This window comes from Thermobia domestica, chromosome 4 (assembly GCF_964235325.1).
Source record: "Thermobia domestica chromosome 4, izTheDome1.hap1.1, whole genome shotgun sequence".
In the NCBI taxonomy this organism is placed as follows: Eukaryota; Metazoa; Arthropoda; class Insecta; order Zygentoma; family Lepismatidae; genus Thermobia; species Thermobia domestica.
Window position 1 is genome coordinate 308,592,649 of NC_137457.1, and position 24,872 is coordinate 308,617,520.

The 24,872-nt window shown below is 35.0% G+C and overlaps 1 protein-coding gene across 4 annotated transcripts in view; it reads left to right on the forward strand.

Annotated features, from left to right (window-relative positions):
• LOC145684283 (multicopper oxidase 3-like) overlaps positions 1-24,872 on the forward strand; it is a 128,369-nt gene that overhangs the window by 100,984 nt on the left and 2,513 nt on the right. For all 4 annotated transcript variants that reach the window (XM_081756428.1, XM_081756429.1, XM_081756430.1 and 1 more), the window contains exons 6-10: positions 8,172-8,295; positions 10,532-10,746; positions 12,580-12,766; positions 18,354-18,569; positions 20,942-21,160. In XM_081756428.1, the coding sequence (XP_081612554.1) occupies positions 8,172-8,295; positions 10,532-10,746; positions 12,580-12,766; positions 18,354-18,569; positions 20,942-21,160 (961 nt within the window). The remainder of the gene's footprint in view (positions 1-8,171; positions 8,296-10,531; positions 10,747-12,579; positions 12,767-18,353; positions 18,570-20,941; positions 21,161-24,872) is intronic.

The following is a 24,872-nucleotide window of genomic DNA, read 5'->3' on the forward strand; positions in this document are numbered from 1 at the left end:
GAAAAAACATATTATATAATATTCTTACAAGTTTGAATACCAAAACTAGCTAAATTGTTTAAAATATTTTAAAGTGAGTTCTGTGATAAAGTTCAATTTTTTAAAAAAGTCTTGTTCACAAACTTTCGTGCCCAAAATGACCTACAACATAAAAATGCATTTTCAAAATATTATTCAAGTTTGATCTGCAGTAATCTATAAGGAAATCAAAGACAAAATCTAGAGCTATATGATATTCAACATGTTATGGCATATGCTAATGACATAAATCTAATAGAAAAATAATAGAAAGAAATACAAAAGTCTTACTGTACGCTTACAGTAATATGAGTTTTGACGTATATGCCAAGAAAACTAAATACATAAAAGTATGTTGCATTCGTAGTACTGCAAAATATCAATACACGAAAATATGCAGTAATAATTTCGTTAAAGTAAATACTTCCAAATATCTAGAATCAATAATATCAAATCATACCAAATAAATGGTTATTGAAACGCAATAAAATATTTTGGCGGCACAAATTTTATCAAAGAACGCAAGAGCTTAAATATAAACAATACTTATGGTTTCTGTAATGTATGAATGAAAAAAAAACGTACTCGGTTACTTTCAAAAATACAGTAAAGATATTTTAACGAAAATCAAAGCCATACATTCAAACCCTAAAACGGTAATAAAAATGACAGCAATCACATAAATAATGTATTACGTTAACCAAAACATTAATAAAGCCATCGTATGTACGGAGGTAAGGTAATCAACTCATGTATCCAAAAATGGCAATAAGTAAAACGATTTTCAAAGCCCTAACTGAAAAATCAAATCGGAAATCAACCACTAGAAAGACCTATAAGTAATTCATTGAACAATGTTAAAATAATTCTCCTACAAATAAAAAATACAAAGTAAAATAATCAAATACAACTGCTAGCTGCAAACCAAAGTCATTAGAAAATATTTGTGAACCCTTGGAATCCAAATGACCTCACGCTAGTTAATTAGTAAAAATTTCCAAAGTTATAATAAACAATCTGTACGATAGTTCTATTAGTAAAGATTGTTTCACTCATCAATAAAGGTTCAACAGTATGCTAAGCACAAATCAAAGTATTGTACAAATATTCTCCAACAACCATATGACGTAAATAAATCCTTTCAAGTATATCCCTAAAACTACAAAGAACAAATTGAAAATAGCTCACGTTCAATACTTCTGTAATTCAAAATTTTAATAGAGCAAGTCGTTTCCATATATGGCAAGTCGTAACTTCTCAATCCTTCCACAACATAACATCAACATAATAATTACTAGTATCAACATAAGTCAAGCGTATTATCACAAAAAAAAAATCACCCCTAACACCAAAAATATTCATGCCACATGTTGAGAAACACTATATTAAAATATATATAGGTTGTAATATTCCAAATTTTAACTGGTCAAATCCAAAGGTTAAGTTGAGTTGATTTTGGGGTAGCGTCCCGTTCAGCAGCAAGGCTATACGAAACGTGGACCTACTAATTAACGTGAAATTCAAACCACATGAGTTCCCACCGGAAAATCAAATCCCTAGGGTTTATATAAATATCTATATTATTTCTCTGATCAAAATTCTATTCTCAAACATAAAGCAAGTCAGATTTATAGTAAATTTCTTTCAGAACTGCATAAAATAATACCTAAAATAAAAACTAGTAAATCATGTATATTACAGTCCTAACTTAATCTTCATTGAATAGTATCCAATGTGCGTTTCACCAAGTATACAATCAACTTTCGTCATTTAATAACATCGTTAATCCATATATTCATAACTTTTTCATTCTTCTGCTCATGTTTCCTTCTTTAAATATAATAAATAATATAAAATACTGCTGTTCAATACTTAAAGATATAAATAATAAAAGCTAAACTAAAAAAAAAAATCACGTCCAAGCGTGACACTAAAAGCTAGTCGTTACGTATCTACCAATATTTATCAATCAAATCATTCTCTATGTCTCAATTCTAAAGCAAACTGACTTAATTCAGGGAAGCTTTAAACTTACGATATATAACAATAGACATATAAATTTCAAGGAATTCTTCCGTTTCCTCCCGCATCCACAATAATTAAACCTATCATACAAAGTCTACATAAATATATTTCCATGACAAACCATATACAGTAAACAAAATTATAAATATTATACAAATTTGGTTACAAAGTGTTCTTTCCACAACAGATCTCACTTTATTTAAATAGGTTAAATTATGTTTTCCAATGCCTATAGTTCGTGTGCACGTTCATTAATTAAAATATAATTTCATAATCAAATTTGTTCCTTGTTCTCCAAAACGCATAGCCTTATTTTACATGAAAATAATAATAATATCAAATAAGTATTTCTACATTTTTATATCATGTATTATGTTTTTCTACCATCAAATGTCAGTGTAACTGTCTTTATTTCAAGCAATAATACTGTTTATGCTGTAGCTCATAAAGTGAATAAAAAGATCCTTACAACTGTAAATTTTAAACGGCTAAGTTTTATGCCTGCTATATGCCAAAATCAAATCCTACAAATATACGCACATAATTTCATTTCTATATGTTTTCTGTATCGTCGCTCTGCAACCAGTTATATCTACTCCTACCACAAATTCATTACAAAGCCAAGACAAAGCATAACAAACAAAATCAATGGCACTAAACTGACAAATAGTTAATTCAGTAAAAAATCACGGCACCAAACGCTATGCTCTGGTCTCTGTTCTGCTCACCTCCAAATATAAAACTAAAATATTTCATCTTCCTACATATATTCCTAAATAATTATAGTCAAAATATTAAAGTCACTATATCGACTTTTCATATCCCCCTAACATTCGCTTCAATAGTTTCAAATATTTCACAATACACACTACATCCTTCATCCATAATTTCTACAAATCTTATATATTAATAGTAGAAAATAAAAGTTCCTCTCCTCACATTCTAAACAAATACATAAAATTATAATCATGTACGTTCACAAATCAATTTTGTTCCTCGTGTAGCATTGTCGCAAACGCTCTCGCCTTCAGTGCAAGTAGTCCCGTGTTCGTTGCCGCTCAAAAGTCAAACAGCCATCCTAAGTAATTTTTTCCTGCGGTTTCCTCATTCATACCGAATAAATGCCTAAATAATATATAGTATACAAGTTCCGCGTTACTTCCTTCCTTCTCCTATCCTTTTCCTTCCTTTCATCAAATAATCTGCTCGGCAAGGGTCGTCATCCTTCATACACTACAAACTATTCAAACAAATACATAAAATCATAAACACATAGCTTCACAAATAAAAAATGTGTCCCCAAAATCATTCTCGCAAGCGCTCTCACCTTCAGTACAAATGGTCCCATGTTCGTTGCCGCTCAAAAGTCTAACAACCTGCCTAAGTAATTTTTCCCTGGAGTTTCCTCATTCACACTGAGTAAATGCCAAAATAATACCTAATATACAAATTTCAAGCCACTTCCTTCGTTCTCCTATCTTTTTCTTTTCCCTTCCCTTTCATCAAATATTCTGCTCACCAGGAGCGTCATCTCATACAATACAAGCTATCCAAACAAATGCATATAAGTTATAAAAAATACGTTCACAAATAAAAAAAAATTGTGTCCACACATAGCAATGTCACAAGCGCTCTCAACTTCAATACAAATGGTCCCATGTTCATTGCCTCTCAAAAAAAAAATCTAACAACCTGCCTGTGTAATTTTTCCTGGAGTTTCCTCATTCATACCACGTAAATGCCAAAATAATACCTAATATTCAAATTCCAAGCCAGTTCCTTCCATCTCCTATCCTTTCCCCTTCTTTCATCAAATAATCTGTTCAGCAAAAGGGAAGGGAGGTCATCCCTCATACGTCACAAAATAACATGGGCATAAATGTCCAAACCCAAATAGTATTTCAAACAAATCATTTTAAATTATTAATCGTATCATCTATTTTATTCGTGTAACTAAATGTAAACCTCGTACATAAAAATACAACGCAATTTTCTTACATAAGTACAACAAAATTTCTAAGATGTAGTTATAAAAATAAACAATTATACATGCATATTAAAATAACATAGCAAAGCGAGTCAAAAATGATATTCCTATAGTATTATTCAATGCCAACAGCATCAACAAAAACTAAATCAAATGCCTAGCGTTCAGTAACTCATTGCATCATACAAAGTAAAAGCTAATTCACAAGATCAATAATGTATCATGGCACTTTTCTTAAATATGGTTAGTAACGTATTCCTAAAGGTAATATTATTCCTAAAATACTAAGTTTAATCAAATATATAACGTACAGCACATTCTGTTCCAAGCATAAAATGTTCATTCTGCAAACAATTCTGTCATCAGTACACTCTATCTTAAAATCAATCTTAATCCGTATTCCATTTCCGGTATGCGTTAACAGTATGTATCACCGAAAAAGCTAAATCCAACTTTGTAAAAATTTGTGTGCACATAAGGTAGGTTTTCCATAATATTTCACAATAAAACAAAATAACAACTAGCTTACTCCCAAATATACATTTCCTCAATCATTTCTTGTCTTCACAATAATGCCAATACCGTCAACATTAAGTCTCGTAAGTAAGATAATCCGCGCTGTGTATTCCTCTTACAATCCAACAAGTTAAAACAAAAAGTAAAAAGTTACCGGTATGTCTATATCTAAATAATATGTAAATACTTCTACTCATTAAATCGCAAATATCAATCTCCTTGGACCAGTATTAAATAATATCAAAATTTAAAATGCCAAAATGTGCAATAGCACAGTCACACATGCCTTTCTATATAATTCAACAATCAAAGATAAAAAATGGATGTTACATCTCCTGCACAATTTTGAATCAATAAGATTTAACATAACTGTAAATATGTCTCTTCATTTTCTTTCTTAGCGCATTTCATTCCAATCATATCAAATCTCACCCGCTTCATACACAAATTTCTCTTATCCTCCTCAAAATGTAAAAATGTACAACAGATGGCAGCACCAATCACTTATATTCTGCACAGAAGAAATCAAGTTCTTTATCAATTCTATATAATTTTCTGTTATTCATAAGCATATAATAATAATACAATCACAAGCGTCAAAGGGTATATATAAAGCATATATACTTTACACAAAAACAAACACTAAAATCAATTTCTCAGAGTTTTTATATTTGGCAATAGCCTAGTAATAGAAGCTTCAAGGATCCAGGAATGCCCGTCATTCATTCCTTCATTTTCAAAACAGCATGCAGGAAATGCTGCCCAATTTTCCCGCTACTAATTTCATGGCGCTGTAATCGCAAATCTCCAATGGATGTAGTGATGTCAGCGGTAAGTAAATATTATATTATTTATTTCAGTCAATAAAAATAATTAAAGGGTTAATTTGATATAATTAAATAGTACTATAAGGTAATAACGGTACGTATATCATCATACGCGATTACATTAATTCTACGAAATCATCTTTAATTGAATAAATTAATAGCAATTTGATTAAAGGGGTAATCATTTTGATAGGAGTTTGATTAAAGGGTTAATCATTTTGATAGGAGTTTGATTAAAGGGTTAATTAAATTGATATCAAAATTTAATTAAATTATATCTTACAATGTTGCATGTTTTACACTATAAATATACAAAATATAGGGAATTTCAACCCTTTAGGGCATAATTTGGCAACACCGCAACGCTAAAAAGCCCGTAATACAGCGTAAAAGGCCTCGATTAATATAATATCGCCTCAGGGAGGTCAGATAAGGGAAAGTACCTACTTTGGTATCTTCCGAAGTTCAGCAATCGCGTTGGTTTTGATCTCTTCTACAGTATGCGGCAAAACAAACAGTACTGAAAACATTGACATTTATTTATTTATTGTATAACAATGAAACATAAGAAATGTCAAAAGGATGTCAACTAATTGTTACTCAACACAAATTGTAAATTTAAGAGGAATCGAGCCTGTACATCACGTGTTCAAAATGTTGACCATTACGTCTAACATTCTTCATAGCGGTTCTGTAGATCGATGAACATGTTAGTGAACACGGCTTGCTGGAACAACAAAACAAATGATCGAATCTTCTCTCTTAACTCCAGTACAGTGGTAGGGTATTATCTATTCGGAAAACAGCTTTCTTTAGTATACCCCACATGGAGGCATCTTCACTTATCTCCTGCAGTGAGATGCTGGTCCACCGTATGAGCGGAAATAGTGCTCTAAAATAAACACCTCCTCCTCTGTTGTGAGTAACATTATCTTCGTTCCAAGCGGATACTCCGCTAGTCTACACACAGCTAAGCATACAATGTGGCGCTCACAAATCATACCACATTGCGCCCGCGCGCCATTTGCACGCGAATTTCAGTACTGTTTATTTTGCCGCATACTGTGCGATGGCGAAACCTTTGAGGCCCATTGTTATTTTTAGGAAAAGCTAAAAATCCGTTGGTGCTAAGTTGTTTCTAAGGCTATCAAACTCTCCCCAATTTGCACATGAACGTGATGTTTGCACATTCACTCCTCCGTTCAGCAGCTACACTACTCGTACACTGACTGTTGTGACCCGTTCACGATTGCGAAATTCATAATTAGGCAAACTAAGGACTGCACTGTACGAGATTAATCACAAATACCAAAACTACAACATTCCGGAAAGTTTTTGACTACACCTCGTAATGACTTTGTTTTGAATGGTCAAATTGAAATGATAATAACGATTGTTTTATTTAGAATGATTGTATTGAGACAATATCAACAATTTTGTTTTAACGTGGTCGAATTGAAGCGAGAATAACAATTTTGTTTAGAGCGGTCGAATTGAAGCGATAATAACAATTTTGTTTAGAGAGGTCGAATTGAAGTGATAATATCGATTATTATTTAAAGATAATAATAACAATTGATCAAACTGAAATAATAATAACAATTACTTTATTTAGAGTGGTCAAATTCAGATGATAATAACCTATTTAATTTTGATGAAATTTGAGTGATAAACAATTACTTTGTTCATGCCATTCTATTTCGGGAAATGATAACTTACTTTATTTAGAGCTATCACATTTGTGTGATAATAATTTAGAAGTGCGAGTACTTACTTAGAGTTCTTCAATTGAGTTTCTAGAAACAATTAGTACATTTACGGCAGTCGAATTGAGGACTAATAACAGTTAAATTACTTAGTGTGGTTAAAATGAGTATAAATAGTTATGACTTTCTTTAGAGTAATCAAACTGAGATGACAGTAACAATTACTTTATATTGAAGTTTAATTGAGTGTGGTCGAACTGGGGCGACAATAACAATTATTTAGAACTCTCAAATCTCGACAGTACTGATTAGATGTCTGAGATGGTGTAGTTTTAGGATGTTATAAAACTAACATAACAGTGTATAGGTATCTACTATAGTCGTGTCGCTGCATGAACTGTCTTTCAGTCACTTAACACTTCCGTCTAAAGCAGAAAACATCACACTTAACATTGGCTGCCGATGATTACATATCTTTGAAAGCGCTCAGCTGTTGCTACGTGTAGTAAACAAAGAAATACGTACAATATTTTCACAGTCGTTAACTGATTAGGGAAGCTTAAAGGTGTGTGCTCAATTGCAACAGACCTACGTGCTTCCAAGTCATCGATGGTAAAAGAGAGGGTAGGACCAGGTCTGAGTAAGAGCGTAAAAACTTTAAGAACAGGCGATCGAGAATGATTCATTTCTAACTATTGTCTTTTAGGATAATGACAATTACTTTGTCTAAAATGATTTACTTGAGACACAATAAGAATGATTTTATGCAGAGTAGTGGATCGTGGCGACAATACATTACTTTGCTTTGAATAGTCTAATTGAGGAGATAATGACAAGTGTAGCGATATTCACATGTTCGACAAAAGTAACTCAAGCTTTAGGCCTACCAAAAAGTGTCAACCCTATTCGAAACACCACAAAATCACATTAATAGTAAACATTGACAGATATTGGTAGAACATTTACTTCGACCATATCAACCAGTAATATGAAGTTATAAAACATGTCAAAGAATTATTAAAAATAAAACTTTAATTATGATTATTTTCTTGATTGAAAAGTTCTGTTCATTTGATTTCTTTGCTTTTGCAGGGCCTTCGTTATAGATTTAGGCTGATTGGAAGTGGATTTCTGAATTGTCCTATAGAAGTATCTATTGACAATCATACTATGGTAGTAATTAATAGTGACGGAAGTGATTTTCAACCTGTTGAAGGTAAGTTTTATTACGAGGCAATTAAATTATTCTGGTATTTGAAAACTTCAATTCTTTATAAGATTTTCCCAATAGTGTAACCAACAAGTCTTTCTAGAAGATCCAGAATTATGAAACAAACCAAAAGTCGAAATGAATTGTTAATATATAAATATCAGCTGCTGTTATCAATATCAAATTTATTATTTGTTCTCTCTGCTTTTTAGACGATCCCCTTTCAATTTTCAAACGCTTGTCTGGAAAGAAAGTTTTTCTAGGTTGGATTACATTACTTCTTAATTTAATTACCCATCCAATTGGTTTAGGACAGGGTTTCTCAACTTGGGGGTCGCGAAGGTAAGCGGAAGAGATAAATATAATTAGAATTGAATACTAGAAAATCTTTTTAAATATTATTTTGAATTTTGTTCCGGTAGATATTTTTATTTTTGTATATACTGTTAAGAACATAAACAAACAGGTCTACTAAATATTTTCAACAGGTGCAGAGTTGTTTAGAATTCAACTTAAATAAATGAGGTACGATATGAAACTAATGAGAACTGCATATTGAAATACTAGAAAAATACAAATGCAGCAAAACTTTCATTTTGAAACACAAGTAAAATTGGAAGCTAATGAGATACTTGAGCGTGTGATTTCACCATGGTGTGATTTCACTAGTGCACCAATGTCCGGTTCAGTCTTCGTGACGCACATTATCAAGTCATTTAAAATACTCAATAACTTTTTTTTAACAACTGTTCAAGTTCTTTAACCAAAATTAGAAATCACTTTAGATTTTTATCATATGACCCAAAATTAAGGGAGTTATGAAGTTTTAAAATTTTAAAACGGTCTCCATTTTGAAACAGTATAACGAATCGGATTCGATATTTGTAATATGAATGAACTGACCAAATTTGGTCTTAATCCATTAACTTTTAGGGAAGTTACTAGCTGAAGCTGCGCTCTCTACACAGCGCATCATTCGCATTAAAGCATAAATCTCCTCATTCCTCACAACATCTGTACATATCCCTTTACAGACACAAGTGAGAGACGTATTAATTTTAAAAAAGCCAAGGGGTATCATAAAGGGGAGACTTTTTTCGATTATTTTTCCTCAATATCTCGCACCGTTTGCAAGATTTGAGCCTACTTCCGGTTGGAGTTTCTAATTCATGTATGACATGGTTTGCTTTCTTCTTGCATGCAGTATATAATAAGCAAATACATTACATACACAATTAATTATAATGTCAGTTATATGTGGTGTTCATTGGTCAAAACACTCCAAAAATAAAGGTTCACCTTAGACTGCAGAAATAGTTATCCTTCCTTTTTCATTATTATTTGGCCATGAAACAAACGCCTGAGGCATATAGAACCCCTATATACAACAATATGGTGTTGGAATGTATAATGCGTAGGACCTGATGCTTTAGTTGTTTTAAATTTGTACCCGTAAAAATGTAATAAAGAAATAGTGGCCATGTTTTTTAAATATCCAATTAGAACTGGACAATCTACATGAAATTTGCAATCGATCAGTGAAAACGTCATCTTTCTAGAGCCTGCAGTTTCCGAGATCTCATTGTCGAAAGGAATGACCACAAACATATAAACGTCCACAACATATAGTTTAAAAGTACTCGGAAAATGCCAGCACAATTCACGTGTTGATATTAGAGAAGGCTTAGTAAAATACAATAATTTTAAAACATAAACTTTATGAAAATGATGTATTTAACTAATTTTTTAAAGTACACATACTCAAAATATTATGTTTGTCTCTCTTAAACGTGAAATCACACATAACCGTAAATGAAAGATTTGAAAGCCAAAGTTATAGGTTGGAGCTTAGTCGCTTTTAATTGCTATTGTAGCATTTTAATAGATAGATTGTATCCACTATATAAAATACAACAAATGGATTCTACTATTATATAAATGATCACTGCAATAGGTATATTAAAAATCTCAGACAAGCTTATTAGAAACCAAAAAATATAAGGGGGGTCGCTGGCAAGAGGATGTGATAATATGGGAGTACTGATCGGAATTAGGTTGAGAACCAGTGGTTTAAGATATTGACTCAACACAGAATAGAAAGCTAGAAATAATTCTGATGGCAGCTTAGGATATATACCGACCACACATTATACTAGCCCATCCACACCTTTTTATGAAGACTAAAGTCAAGATCTTTGGTTTATGCCTAGCATATCATTTTTTTAAAATTTTATTTTCGTAGTTGATTCTTTGGTGGTATACGCTGGAGAGAGATTTGATTTTGTGTTGAATGCCACTGCATCTGTTGGTAATTACTGGGTCAAATTACGTGGCCTAATGGATTGTGACGAGAGATTCACGAAAGCATATCAAGTAGCCATTTTGAGATACAAAGGAGCACCGCAAGAAGAACCATTAGGAGAGATTGATTACTTTGCAACCGCAAGAGGAGGAAAGGTAATTATGAGTAAAAACATATATCAATAAGGAGTAACAATCCATATACTATCCAAGTAGTAAGAAATCTTTCGGCTAGTTGGCGCGTGCTTGGCTTTTGGCTTTCAACGCTTGCACTTTCAATGCATGCTTTCATACAATCTGCCTTTTGTTGTACTTTAGACCCTTTGCAGAGCCTTATAGGAGCACTGGCCCTTCATTGACTGTAGAATTGTCTTGACTTGTAAAACACTTGCATAAAGCTTGAATGGAACACTGAATGCAAGTTTGCCCCCCCCCCTGTAACTTGGTTAATGGAATCCAGCTTGCAGCATGCTCGCAGGCTTTCCAATCAAGCGGGATGCAAGCTTGACGACTTACAATGCATGCTTACAGCGAGCGGTTTGCAAGCTGTCTCTCCTACTTGGCTATGAGCAAGAAAATGTCAAATTCTAGTGTAATAATCATAATAGTACAAAAGATTTCATAAGAATAATACAAGGAGCAGTTAAAATATTATCGGATTTTTTAGTTGTAGCTCTCTATTACCACAACATATAAGTACACATTTACTTAATTGCTTCAAAGTAGGCACCTTCGGAACATACACACTTGCTCTACCCCTCCTGGGATTGGTGGAAACCGATGAAAAGCCTCTTGGTATCTTCATTAGTTCAGCCATCGCGTTAGGTTTGATCTCTTCTGCGTAGGCGAACCGGAAAATCTCATTTTTAGCTTTGGAAAGAGCCAAACATGCGATGGTGCTAAAATGTTTTTAATGATATGAATAGAGATGCGCACGAGACGAGTCGAGACAGGATTTTCCTGGTAAAATTCGAGTTGAGACACGGCTCTTCCAGTAGAGAAATATACATTTTTCGAGTCGAAACATTACGTTTACAGCACATTTTCGAGACGAGACAGCCACAAATCGTGCGCATCCCTAGATATCAAACTCCTTATCAGATTTTCCATAATTTGCACATGAATTTGATGTTTACGCGTTGCTTGATCTGTGAAATTACTGATCACCAAACACTCCTTCGTTCAGCTACATTACTCGTACGTTGTCTGTAATAATCTGTTCACATTTTGTCAAGTTCATAATTAGGCAACCTAATGACTGTATTGACAACATTCATTGTGGTTGTATTACAAATGCCAAAACTACAACAACAATCCGGGAACTTTTCGACTTCCCCTCGTAGTAGTACAGAAAGTACTGTACTGGGAACCACCAATTCTGATTGATATACAAATGGGTCTGAAAATAGGGACAAATGCAATTGAAACTACGTAGAAAATACGAAATCAAAGCTTGTGAGTGTGGTATAGGAAAGGGGGGGGGGTACATGATGAATATTAGTTCTAAATACTTAGGTGTACTCGTATCTTACTAAATGCTGATACTATTCAGCACGGCATCAGTAAAACTACCCTTCGTGGTATTCCAGTTCAATTGTTTAACTCAAGTAGGAACATTGAGCTCCTCGGTGGTTAAGCGGTTAGCGTACGCGCCTTTGGCGTGGGAGACCCGGGTTCGATTCCCGGCGGGAGCTCATGTGGTTCGGATTCCACATTAATCAGTAGGTCCCGTCTCATATAGCCCCGCTGCTGAAATGGACGTTAAACTCAACATCAACTCAACTCAAGTAGGAACATTGTGTTAATAAGGGAAACCGTTCTGCAATATGATATATATATTGCTAAATGATTTAGTACTATAGATTTGGAAGACTCAGATCTTTATAGCTCTTATAAGATTACGTTATAATTATATTCAATAAAATCACATTAATGAACATCTATTTAGTGCATTGACTTTTAATTAATTAATTATTTATTTATTTGCAGCAAATGAATTCATTGAATCATGAAGAAGCATCCACTTCTATAATTGTCTCCGAATTGAATGATGTAACAGATGATCACGAAACAGAGTTGCCAAATAATCCTGATTATCGTTTCTACTTTGGGTTTGATTTCAATCCTATCGATAACCCTCACTTTCATAAATCTTCATTGTATGGATTTAATCAAGGTAGGTACACATATGGGTATTTTATATATTGGTCATGACATAAACTCAAAGTAGCCAATGTTAAGGTGAAACACTAAACAAATACTCAGGGAGCTCTTTGGAGTAATGGCATAAAATGTTATGTGTCATGAATAAAGAGGGGTTCTGAGCAAATCAGTAAGACCACCTCGAAAACCAATGCACACAACACATCTGTTTGCCATGATGGCCACGAGGCAGTTAAGAGAGTTCAATGGGTATGTTGTCCAATTCTTCTCTTAGGGAAGTTTTTAGGTTCTGAAAGATCAAAGATCGTGGATTCCTCTATGCAGCTCATCGTCCAAGAGCAACCTATCTATGCTCAATTTGATTAAGATAAAGGGAATACCGTGGCCAGTCCAAACGGTAGAACGGAGTCTCACGCTCAAGGTATCTTCAAGTTTTGCGGTTCTGTGTGCAAGTGTTTTGTCGTCCACAAATATGAGTTCTGGGCCCACTGGACTACAAAAAAAGACAAACATATCCCGTCAGTATCTCATTACAATACCGCTCCCCAGTTACGGATCCGCCTGCAAAGATGTACAGTGATGTTTGTTCATTTTTCATGATGCCCATCCATACCATAATACCAGTACCACCATACCTGTCCTATTCACGGCTGTTCGGTGAATGGTAGCGTGTTCCTCATTCTTGTCACACCAATTGATGGCCAGAACCACTGGACAGGAAGAACCGTGACTCATCTGAGAACATAACACTTGTACAGCTACTCTCGTCCCAATCACGATGTGTCATACACCAGTGTAATCTGGTACGGCGGTAGATGGGGGATATTGCAACACACTTAGCGGGCTTCCACGGATACAACCCGACACTATTGAGTCGTCGTGAAATTGTTCGGGGTATACACGAACGCCTGACGTCCCAACAAATTCACCAGCAATTTGCGCAGGAGTGGTATGTCTAATCCTTCTGGCCAATTGGCTAATGTTGCGATCCTGTCGAGTTGAACTTCTATCACGTCCTCCACCATCCACGCGTATAGCCGTTTCTGTGGTCACAACAGTTTGCTTCAGTCAGGAAATAACGTGCACTCCTATCACACGTGCAGCCTCTGTAATATTTTGATCTACCTCAACAAACCAACAGCTCTTCCACGATCATAATCACTGAGATGAACTCTTTGCGCCATTTTCCAACAGATCAATTAACTTGCACTGCAGTATTGTACTTACAACAGCTGTTCGTGGTCGTGCTTGGCCATGTTTTTTGAGTGCAACTTTGTCACTTAGTCTGGCGTTTGTTCTGAGCAAGGACTTCGCATATCCTGGTTGCCTCTCCTCTTGAATCTAATGACTTATTAGTGCCCTCTACTGATATATTTATGCCACTACATAGCCACGAAGCCGCGCCATTCTCAAAAGTTTATGACTGAAAATTTGTGTCATCCCTAGCAATTGTCAACCAGTATATAATAGTACAAAAGTAAAGAATTACATGAAGACAATAATTATGAGATAGCACATCATAAACAATTCCAACAACTAGAAAAATATCCCTTTCATGTACATCGTAGCCATGAATGGATCATACGGTTTCCATCCACGAACTGCCCCGTACAAGTTATATTTTATCCCAAGCATGTGATAAGATCGTTTTTCTAATCAAGTATACATTCGATGAGTTGTTTTCGATGTTTTTTTTTAAATGAAAATACTGTATTGACAAATATGATAGGTGACAAAGTAAGAATTTTCATGGAAAACACTGCGCTAGATATTGATTCTTGACAAGTCCATGGACTCTTGTATTTACAGCTTTATTTCTCCCACGGAAATATCCTTTTCTCTCTCTCCAAGAATGTTTCGCAGACAGATCAGTCTTTCTCCATAAATAATATGGTATTTGTGCCCAGTCCCAGGGTTTGAAGTGGTTCACAGAAAATAGTCGGTCAAATTTGCCTCAATATGTAGTTTTATACTAGCAGATTCACAGTGCCGCATAAGGATGTTTGTATAACCGAGTTTATAGCTGTAAAATGTTAGGACTGTAATTATGGAGATAAGTCTGATTTTGTGAATACCCAATGCGAATTATGACTGCTGAACCTTGAGCCATACTTCTCTCATAATCTGCTGAATAAAGTGTACTCTTCTTTGTTGAAGTGTCTCAGAGTCGTCCATTCATGGCAATCACTTCATTCTGATTTCGGCAACCTACAACACGTAAAAGAACATAAACTGGAAATAATTATGCTGAAGGTACCTGAGAAAGATGCTCTCTTTTGGATTATATTGGATTAAACTTATTTGTTGCATTCATACTTCATTTTGACCGCTTACATGCCAAGTGGCCTAACTTCAGAAAATAAATAAATAAATAAATAAATAAATATAAAGAATTAATGCCTTCATTCATTTCTATAGATAGGTACCCTTCTTAACCTAATCACTGCGAAATTAAAATACCGCTAATTTTACAGTAATTATGTGATATCTTTAAATAGATAAAAGGTAATCGAAATGTGGAACAAGAGCGCCCTAATCAGTATTATTTTGAATGAAGCATGTTATCAAGAGTCACGTAGTAACTTTCCGTTTGCAGCCATTTAGAAACGCGAAAATAAATGCCGATTTTCTAAATGGCTGGAAATCGAAAGCAGATAATTGAGTCGTGATAACGCTATCACATGTAAAATAATATTGCGTAGGGAGCTCTTGTTTTACTTTTCCATTATCTTTTATCTATTTGAAGACTGCAAAATTAGCGGTATTTTAATTTCGCCCTGATCGGCCTTTTAAGATATCTTTGTAAGCAGTAAGTTTTGGCTACCAACATAACTGAAATATGAATTGATCATGAGACATTGAACTTCAAATTTCACTCGTGGAAAATTTCAGTTTCGGAGTGAGACCACTTGGTTCTAAGTAACAACTACAAAAGGCAGATTCTATCTGATAATTTTCCGTCGATATCTCGCTCTTGTTTGCGAAATATTCATTTTATCCAAGGTTATTACAGCACACTTGCACTCGATACTTTTTTGAAACATAGAACTGGTACATTCATGGAGCTAGTCCATTGATAGCAACCCTATCCTACATTAATGAATTCAACTAACACAGAAGAGGGCGCGGTGGCTCAGTGATAGAGCGTTCAGCTCCGGTGCTTGGTGCCCCTGGTTCGATCCCAGCTCGCGCCGTGTGGACTTTGTGGTGGACAAACACCGTGCTCGTGGGTTTTCTTGGAGTTCTGCCGTTTCCTCCCACTTTCTTCATTCCACCATTTCACTCATCTCTCATCATCAGCGTCTCCTTTAGCCTAACCGGCATAACCGTGGGACATAAAATTTAAAGATGTCATTTTTTAACTAACACAGAGAGGCAGCGAGAATTGGACAAATTACAGTGAAACTAATTAGTGCATTCAACAGAGGTAACTAAACTAATCAGCATACTTAGAAAGGAAAACAAAATATAATGACTTCTTAGGAAATTGCCTTTAAAGTAGTAAGTAATTAATGAAACAGGATGGTAAACGGAAGTAACATTCATAAACTATATGCAGTTATCTATTTTGTGTGTCTGTAGCTAAGAGGTTATCTAACCCGTAAGAAAATTTTGAATAGCTGATGGTATAAACCTCAATTATCACAATTTATTTCGTGTTCAGATTGCCAAACCACACAAACTTTTCTCAGTTCTGTAACCTGGAGACTTTTGAAATCCGTGCAAATTACTGTTTGGACTAGACTTTCAAACTTGAGCTAGGTGATTAGTCATTGAGATCGGATTCAGTGGTAAAGCAGTCACATCTGGTGTAAGGGATCTCTGGTGCATTCCCAGGCCTTTGAGTTTGTGGTAGATAATACACTGTCTATGGGTTTTCTCCGGTTTTTCTGTTTCCTCCCGCATTCTCATTCCACCATTTTTTGTTATTCATCAGTCTTCCTTAATCTAAAGTGCATAACTGTGAAATGTTAAACTAGACATTTAATTTCATTATTATGTTTCTACCTTTCGTATTATGTAATGCAATTGTATACAATGTGTCAACTAAATTTTAAGACTGGCATTATCAGAAAATAATGAAGAAGACAATTACATTGATTGACTGCTAATCCTCAGTATATGACCCTGTTTGTTGTATACAGGTAATTTCATGCCTGTATAGATTCTGGATTCTTTCTGAAAGTCCTCTTGTCCATTATTGTTGAGTTCCTTCGTCACAGCCCTTTGGATGTCCGAAATTGAGTCAAAATGTTTTCCTTTCAATGTGGAAGTGATTCTTTCGAGTGCAGTGGCGGATTCAAGGGGGCGATCGGGGTGACCGCCCCCCTAGTAGAGGAATTTTGTTTATTTTGTTTATAAATAAAACCCATACCAGAGTTTGAAGCTCTAGAAAGTAGTTCTAAGTAGCAGTATTACAACCCACCGCCCCCACAGAAGTCCGTCCTGGATCCGCCCCTGTCCGAGTGTAACTGAATACCCGATATAATTAGGGGCTACTAGAGTTAAGAGAAAGGGAACTCGTGTCCAGAAATCTAAAAATAGTAACATTGGAATAAAGAATAGCCAACCACGAATCACTCCTTGACCCTTTTAGAGTATGGCCTTTTTTAAGAGGTAAGAGATAGAGACTTTCAGTCAAGCACCTACAGTATCATTCATATTTACCCTAGGACCACGGTTTGTACCTCATTCTCTTCAGAATAGAACAGCCTTTCAAATGGTATCATTTGCATTTCCCTATCGTGTTCCTAAGGTGGGAAAGTTTGAGGGAATTTGGATTTTTCTTAATCTTTTTATTTTTTTCAAATTTTGATCTCTTCTGGAACTCATCTTGTGTTAACGCACAGATCTCGAAATCAAATGAAAACTACTAAGGGCTGTACTCAATGTATGTACAAAACTTGAAGCTTCTATCTTGAATAGTAAGGGATGGGAAACATATTTACCAATGAGTTAAGAACATCCCCACAATGTCCCAGACGACTCGGGTGTAACAGAAAAATTTCCTGAGACATCCCTATTTACCCTAGGATCATGGTTCATACATCATTCTCTTTAGAACATATACCATTCACATGTCTTCATCATGTATATGAGGCGGGAAAATCGTGAAAAGGGCTTTTTGTTTAAAACGTCCATTTTTTAAAAACTTTTTATGCTTTGGACCTTCCTGTTTTAATGCAGAGATCTGAAAAATAGTAAGGGGTTCACTAAATGTGTGTGCAAAATTTCAATCTTCTAGGTGCAAAAGTAAGCCCACCAAAAAATAATAAAAATAGGCATAACAAAAAATATTTTTTTAAAAAGTTATGACGTCATCACACCCTATGTCTCGACGCAGAAAGGGATGAAAGCATACTAACGTGTTCTAGAATGCCTCTAGGCTTTAAAAACTGAAGTAAAAAACTTTATTGGTACCTTTTAAATCGAATAATGAAGATTCTATCCTATCACCTAAAAATAGTGATATAATTTAAAAGATTTAAATATGCACCATCAGTCCAGCCATAGCCCTTCTTGTAATCTCTCTCTCTCCTTGCAGTTCAGTTAATCCATAACATCATTTCATTGAGCTCTTGTTATTTTCTTTCTTTTAGTGCTGAGAAGGGAAGAACAGCTTTACACACCTCAGATTAACCACATCACAATGAAGCTCCCTCCGTTTCCTCCACTTTCCCAACCGGAAGACATCCATCCAGGAGCATTCTGCAACGAAACAACTTTAAGAAATTGCGAGAGAAAGTTTTGTGAATGCACTCATGTTGTTGAAGTAGCACTTAACTCAGAAGTGGAAGTAGTGCTTGTTGATATAGGTAAGTTACTTAGCATTAGCACTTATCTGAAATGTTTCAGTGTCTCTTACAAGAAAGGAAAATCTAGATCAAATATCAGTTTATCAGTTTGTAATATGACCGTCTTGAACTGTAGTATTGTATCACTATCTCAATCAGAAAAGAGAAGTTCCTGTACAAAATGTTGTGAATTTTCTGTGTACAGGATGATCACAAAGTAATGTTATCCTCTATTGCGTGTTCACATATTCATAGATGGCCGTTTTATATTAATGTGGTATCATGCCAGGGGACAACTTTGAGGTAGTATGACTATTCTGTACTACTTATTTTAGAGTGTCTATGTGTACACCATCGTTTTCAAAACAGAGTATGGCTCGCTTCCATGTACGATGTGAAATTCTCCTCAACATTGCTGGCGTGATGGCTGTAAATGCACGTCGAATAGCACCCTTAGGTTCACCAACTCTGTCGTAACGTCTGGCACCAACCTTTTGTTCAATGAATCCTCATAGTGCATTGTCGCAAGGATCAGGACTACTGGGTTGCCATTCCAAAGGTGCGGAGAAATAAACAGAATCATGTCCAATCCATCTATAAGGAAATACCTCTTGAAATTTCTCTAATAGGAATAATATAATGGGTTGGTGCTCCATCCTGTTGGAACCATACACGACCGAGCAGTCCCCGATCTTGCAGATATGGAATAAGCCAATCACGTAACATAGTGAGATATTAAATGCGATTCACAGCTTCGTCAAAGAAATGTGGACTTACTAAGTGGGTTGCAGGCACTGCAGCCAGGTCATGGCATATAGTAGGTTGTGTTCAAGTTCTTAAAAATGTGGGTTTTCTTTACTTCAGTAATAAACGTTTCTGGTTTTTGCACTGCACATTCGTTCGAAAAAGAACGCTTTTCTCCTTGAAAGAAGAGTTGTAAAGATTTGAGCATTCGCCCAAAAGCCTGCTGACGTGTTTCCATATCACTATCACTAAATTCGTTTACAAACGAAGGATTAAATTCCTTTAATTGTGTGAATCCTTCTTCATATGTTTTTGTAATGTGGTGTATGGAACATCCAATTCCTGTGAGCGCTTACGAATAGACGCTTTTAGCGAACATTCGACAGATGCTGCAGTCTCCAAACACGTGCCTAGTATTGATGGTCATTTTTGAGTGGGGCTTATCTTTTATGTAATCAAATGCAGAGTTTTTATTGTTACTATCGTAAAATTGTTGGTTTTGGAGGGGAAGGTTTCTGTAACCTTAAGAGTGAAATCATGCTGAATATCTCTCTTTTTACTGTATGAAGTCGTTCGTGAATCCAGATACTGATGACGATATGTTCCTTCATGGTGAAAGTGGACTCATTAACCACAATTTCGATGTTAATTAGCTCTTACAACAATAAGAAACAACAATTCATTAACATCTATGTAATTCATAACATAGGCGGCGCCAGGATTTTGGTAATGTGGGTGCAGGCCGGAAAGGGATAAGACATAGTAAAAAAAATATTAACATGGTACTCAATAAAAACTTTTGTGTACATATTTAGAAAATAAATCATACATGGATACACGTGTATGTGAGTTATGGATTTATCAAATAAATATCAGAATTTTTAAGTGTACAATGGTACTTTTTGCAATGGCGTCAATTACAAGAACTTTAAGGAGAACATTTTTCTGTTGAATGCACTATTGAGACTTAAGATCTCAAAACTAACCCCTATATAATAACAAGTAAATTATGAGAGACTTAAGAACTCACTCAAATATATCCAAGTACGAAACAATAAATGAACAAAACAGAAAGGATTATTGTAGGAAATCTGGAAATCGAAACTAATGTGGGTGCAGCTGCACCCACTGCACTCACTGTGGCGCCGTCTATGATTCATAGGAGGTACAGCTCACAGATGACGAGAAGAACCCTAAAACAGGGATAGCGGGGAAAGGTCAACGATATGGCCAAGTCCATTTTCGGTTTTTGAGGTGTGGTCTATACTTAGATGTCGTCTGCTACTCCGGGTAGTTATCTGTGTGCTATTCCGTGGTGTCATTTGAAAGCCCTGTGCGAAAAGTGAGTGAGTCCATACCTACGTCACACTACTTCTGCTAGGGTTCTTCTCGTCATATGTGAGCTGTAACGGGACTTTGAGATCAAGCTGTAGAATTGTACTTGCGAAATTATTCTGAAAATACGAACGAATGATAGAAATGCTTTCTGTTACTTCAGAAACAAATTTTTTGCCATTTTACACTTTCCCTCCATCTCTAAGGCAGAGTACAAATCACATTAGATTACATGATTGTGGTACCTGTTGAATATAATCTTAAATTTTGGTAATCTGTGTTTATAATGTAATTTATTTTACATTTTTTTAAAGGTGTCACATACAATGCCAATCATCCATTTCACTTGCATGGCCATGCATTCCGAGTGGTAGCGATGGATAGGTTGGGCAACAGTACAACTGTGGAAGAGGTGCAAGAGTTAGACCGCCGAGGATTGATCAAAAGAAAGCTGAAAGGCGCTCCGGTGAAAGATACCATAACTGTCCCAGACGGTGGATACGTCATCATGAGGTTTAATGCTTCCAATCCAGGTAAGCATACGAGATATACATAATATTACAATTAAGATTTAATAGCATACGTGTCTCAAGTAGTCCTAACAAGCTGAAACACTATAAAATGCCATCCTAAGAGGCAGAAAAATTACATTTTGCATTTTAATTTCCAATATTTTACTAATCTACATAACTCTTAAACCACCCGACCGATCTCGATCAAATTTGTCACATAGATGACGTTTGGGCCTAGAATGGTTTTTATCATTTCACTTTGATAGTGCAACTGAAGGGAGGGGAAGGAGGAGAGATATAAAAATGATCGAAAATGACCAATATCAGAGAGCGCTTCAATAATAGTAAAAATCGACTGACGAAAACAATATATTACTAATGTTTCTTATTTTAACCCAATAAAGCGGGTAATTCACTCTTGTTATTGCTAATAATAATGATATGAAAATGAAACTTATGTATATCATGTATTGCTTTTGTCAACTTTGAGTGAATTATCACTAAATTTTGACCTTCCCTGTTTATAAAATGGTTTGTAAATAATTATTTTTCTTAATCGAGAAGAAGTACATTTTGTCATGTTCTCAGAAACAAAGGCAGACCAAGGAAAATTTTCACCCGGGCAAAGTGACTTTTGATGCCCTCTCTTCTGGTCGTAGCCTACATTAGACATTTCATTACAGCGATTTTAATATTTTAAATCCATTTTTCAAAAAGAAAAATTAATACTAAAATATGTGATATAAGTCCACACTTCTACATGCCATGTCTCCATTTGCCGATACAGGCCCCTAGTACTATGGAACTGTCTTCTTCCATGGTGGAATGAAAAAGATGATGTAATTGACGCTACTTTAGAAGAATATAAACAAAAAATGTCAGTAGAAAACACGTAATAAAATTTCTTTTTTTGAAGCTCGGTTTGGTGCCCCTTGACTGTGGCGCCCCGGGCAGTTTCCTCGGTTGCCCGGCCCTTGGGCCGCCCTGCTCAGAAATACAGTGACTCCATCATATCTCTGTACCCCCAGCTTATGATGAGTGAATAATGAACTACACAAATTTCATTCTCCACACATTTCGTGTGGAACGTTTGGAAATTGACAGTTTCTCGCTTGATATTTTATACTTCCTTTCTTTCATTCGTTCATTGCTTTATTTTCTTCCTTTTTCAAATAAGAGCACTAATTTCGTTTCTTGATACTTGGTTTTTAAGAATTAGATATGATTAAGTCACTTGTCATTAGCATCGATTTTGCCCTCAACAAAGAAAACACTTCACACTAAAAACTAGCAACGCTTATTGTGTCTACTTCCTCCTCGTAAAGAATTTAGTTAGCGTGCATTATACTGGGTGTTACAATAATGTGCCACAAACATATTGCTCATATCAAAATAAGAAAAAAAAAGTTCATATGGACCTGTGCTAGGAAGTGCATAGTTTCGTAGAGGGATCCGAAAATGTGAAACAAGTAAACTTTAAAAGTTCATAGTTCCACTACTATGGGGCCAATCGTAGTCGGATCAAGACATCACTGAGAAACTATAGTGCGTTCAGTAAGAGAATGTCTCTGACAGCTCGGAGTGACATTGCCACTACTCGCGTGTCAAGGTTTTTTTTTTTCGGTGCAACTGTAGTGACAATTTAATTAATGGTATAAGACAGAGTGATCGTGGTTGGTAACACTGGAATCAAAGTAGGGGCTGCAATGTCCCACCGCATGTGGTAAGAAACGTCAGAGACCATCTCTTGTTGGCCGTGCTATAGTATGTGAATTATCCAAATATCCATCTTTCAAAACCTCTGGTACTTGCACAATCATTTTTAGAGAGTACTGTTTTCAACTGTTTGGAAGTACTTGATCACACACCATCTACTTCTCTAAAAATTGTTGTGCAAGTACTGGAGCATTCTTAAACATGGATATTTATATAGTTCACATACTTGTTTCTCAGTGATGTCTTGGTCCGATTACGATAGGTCCCATAGTAGTGGAACTATGAAGTTTTAAAGTTCACTTGTTTCACGTTTTCTGTACCCTATAACTCCGAAACTATCAACTTTTGAGCACAGATCCATATGAACTATTTTTTTTTAAATTTTGATGTGAAGAATCTGTTTCCAAAATATTGTAACGCCCTGTACATATGTCGCCCGTATATGTTGCCAATTTCGAGTAAAATTTACTTTACCCTATCTCGGAAAACTAATATAAAAAATGCACGAAACGGGATTGGCATGACTGATCTCAAGGACTGTATCACCTTCAATACTGCTTGTGACACGTGAGTATATTATCGAATACTCGAAGTAAAATGAAAAGTTTTAATTTAACGCTGTAGAATATCCACATTATTTTTTGTTAGTCCATTGATTTTTTTTATGTAAAATTACTTTGTTTTCTTTGAAGTGAACTGGAATTTTGCTGTTCTGCTTCGAGTCTAAATGAATGTTACTTGTTTCCTTTTTTTTCGAACTGAATTATTATTATTATTATTATTATTATTATTATTATTATTATTATTATTATTATTATTATTATTATTATTATTATTATTATTATTATTATTATTATTATTAAGTACTCTGTCTCTTGTCAGGACTTGGGACAATTATTATTATTATTATTTTTTTAAGGGTTGGGCCTGAAAATGTTTCTTCCACATTTCTCGATCTTCAGTTTTCTCTTTTGTCTCACAATCATCGATCAATTGTGTTTTTTCTTCTTCCTACTCCCCCCTTTCCTTCTATATTTTCCTCTATGGCGGTATGAAGAAGACAATTTCTTCGCAAAATATGTCCAATCCAATTGGCCTTTCTATGAAAGATGCTGACTAAAAGTTTTCCTTTCTCTCCTATCCGTTTTAAAAAATCTTCGTTTGTTACTCTTTCAGTCTATTTTATCATCTCCATCTTCCTCCAACACCACATTTCGAAGCTCTCTAAATATTTCTTTTTTTAACTTCCATAATGTCCAAGTCTCTCAACCATAAAGTCTAATGCTCTATATATAGCACTTAACCAACTTTCTCCTTAGTCCAATATTAAGGCTACTAGTTAAGAGTGATCTTTTCTTGTTGAATGTTTCTTTGGCTACGGCAATTCTTGATCTGATTTCTTTTGTACAATAAGCCCAGTAAGCACCTTTCGTCAAAATGCTTCGCAGATGCTTGAAATGTTCGATCTTGAAGATATAATGATAAATTTAATCCACATAAATAATAATGAATATTACGACCAGTTTTAGATTTCAAATTCGATGGTGTTTTTTTGTGAACGAGAAACCAGACTAATTATTCAGAGTGTATTTGAAAATTTTAAAGATAAGAATGCGTCCCACTCAGATAGACTTTACCCTAAAAATGAATGTTACGATCTTTACATGACTCCTAGACCGCTACACAAATTTATATGTTTTTTGGTATGTGAAGGACTACGGCCTAATTTAAGATTTTAACACATTTTCGGCAAGAGAGAAGGTGGTGCGAAGAAGGAGTAATCGAAAACATCCATGATTATTAGTATTCGATCATAGGCGGCACCTGCGGTTACGTGACACAATGTCAAAAGTGGAAGTGTTGAGAACAGAAAGTCATCTATCTCAAAATATCGACAAGCAAATATAGAATTAATCTTGATGTCAACAGTGTCTTTGTTTACAAATTGCAATATTACACAGAGCTGCTCCTTAAGCGATATCTCGTGTACAATCAATAATAATGGAGAAATATTTGT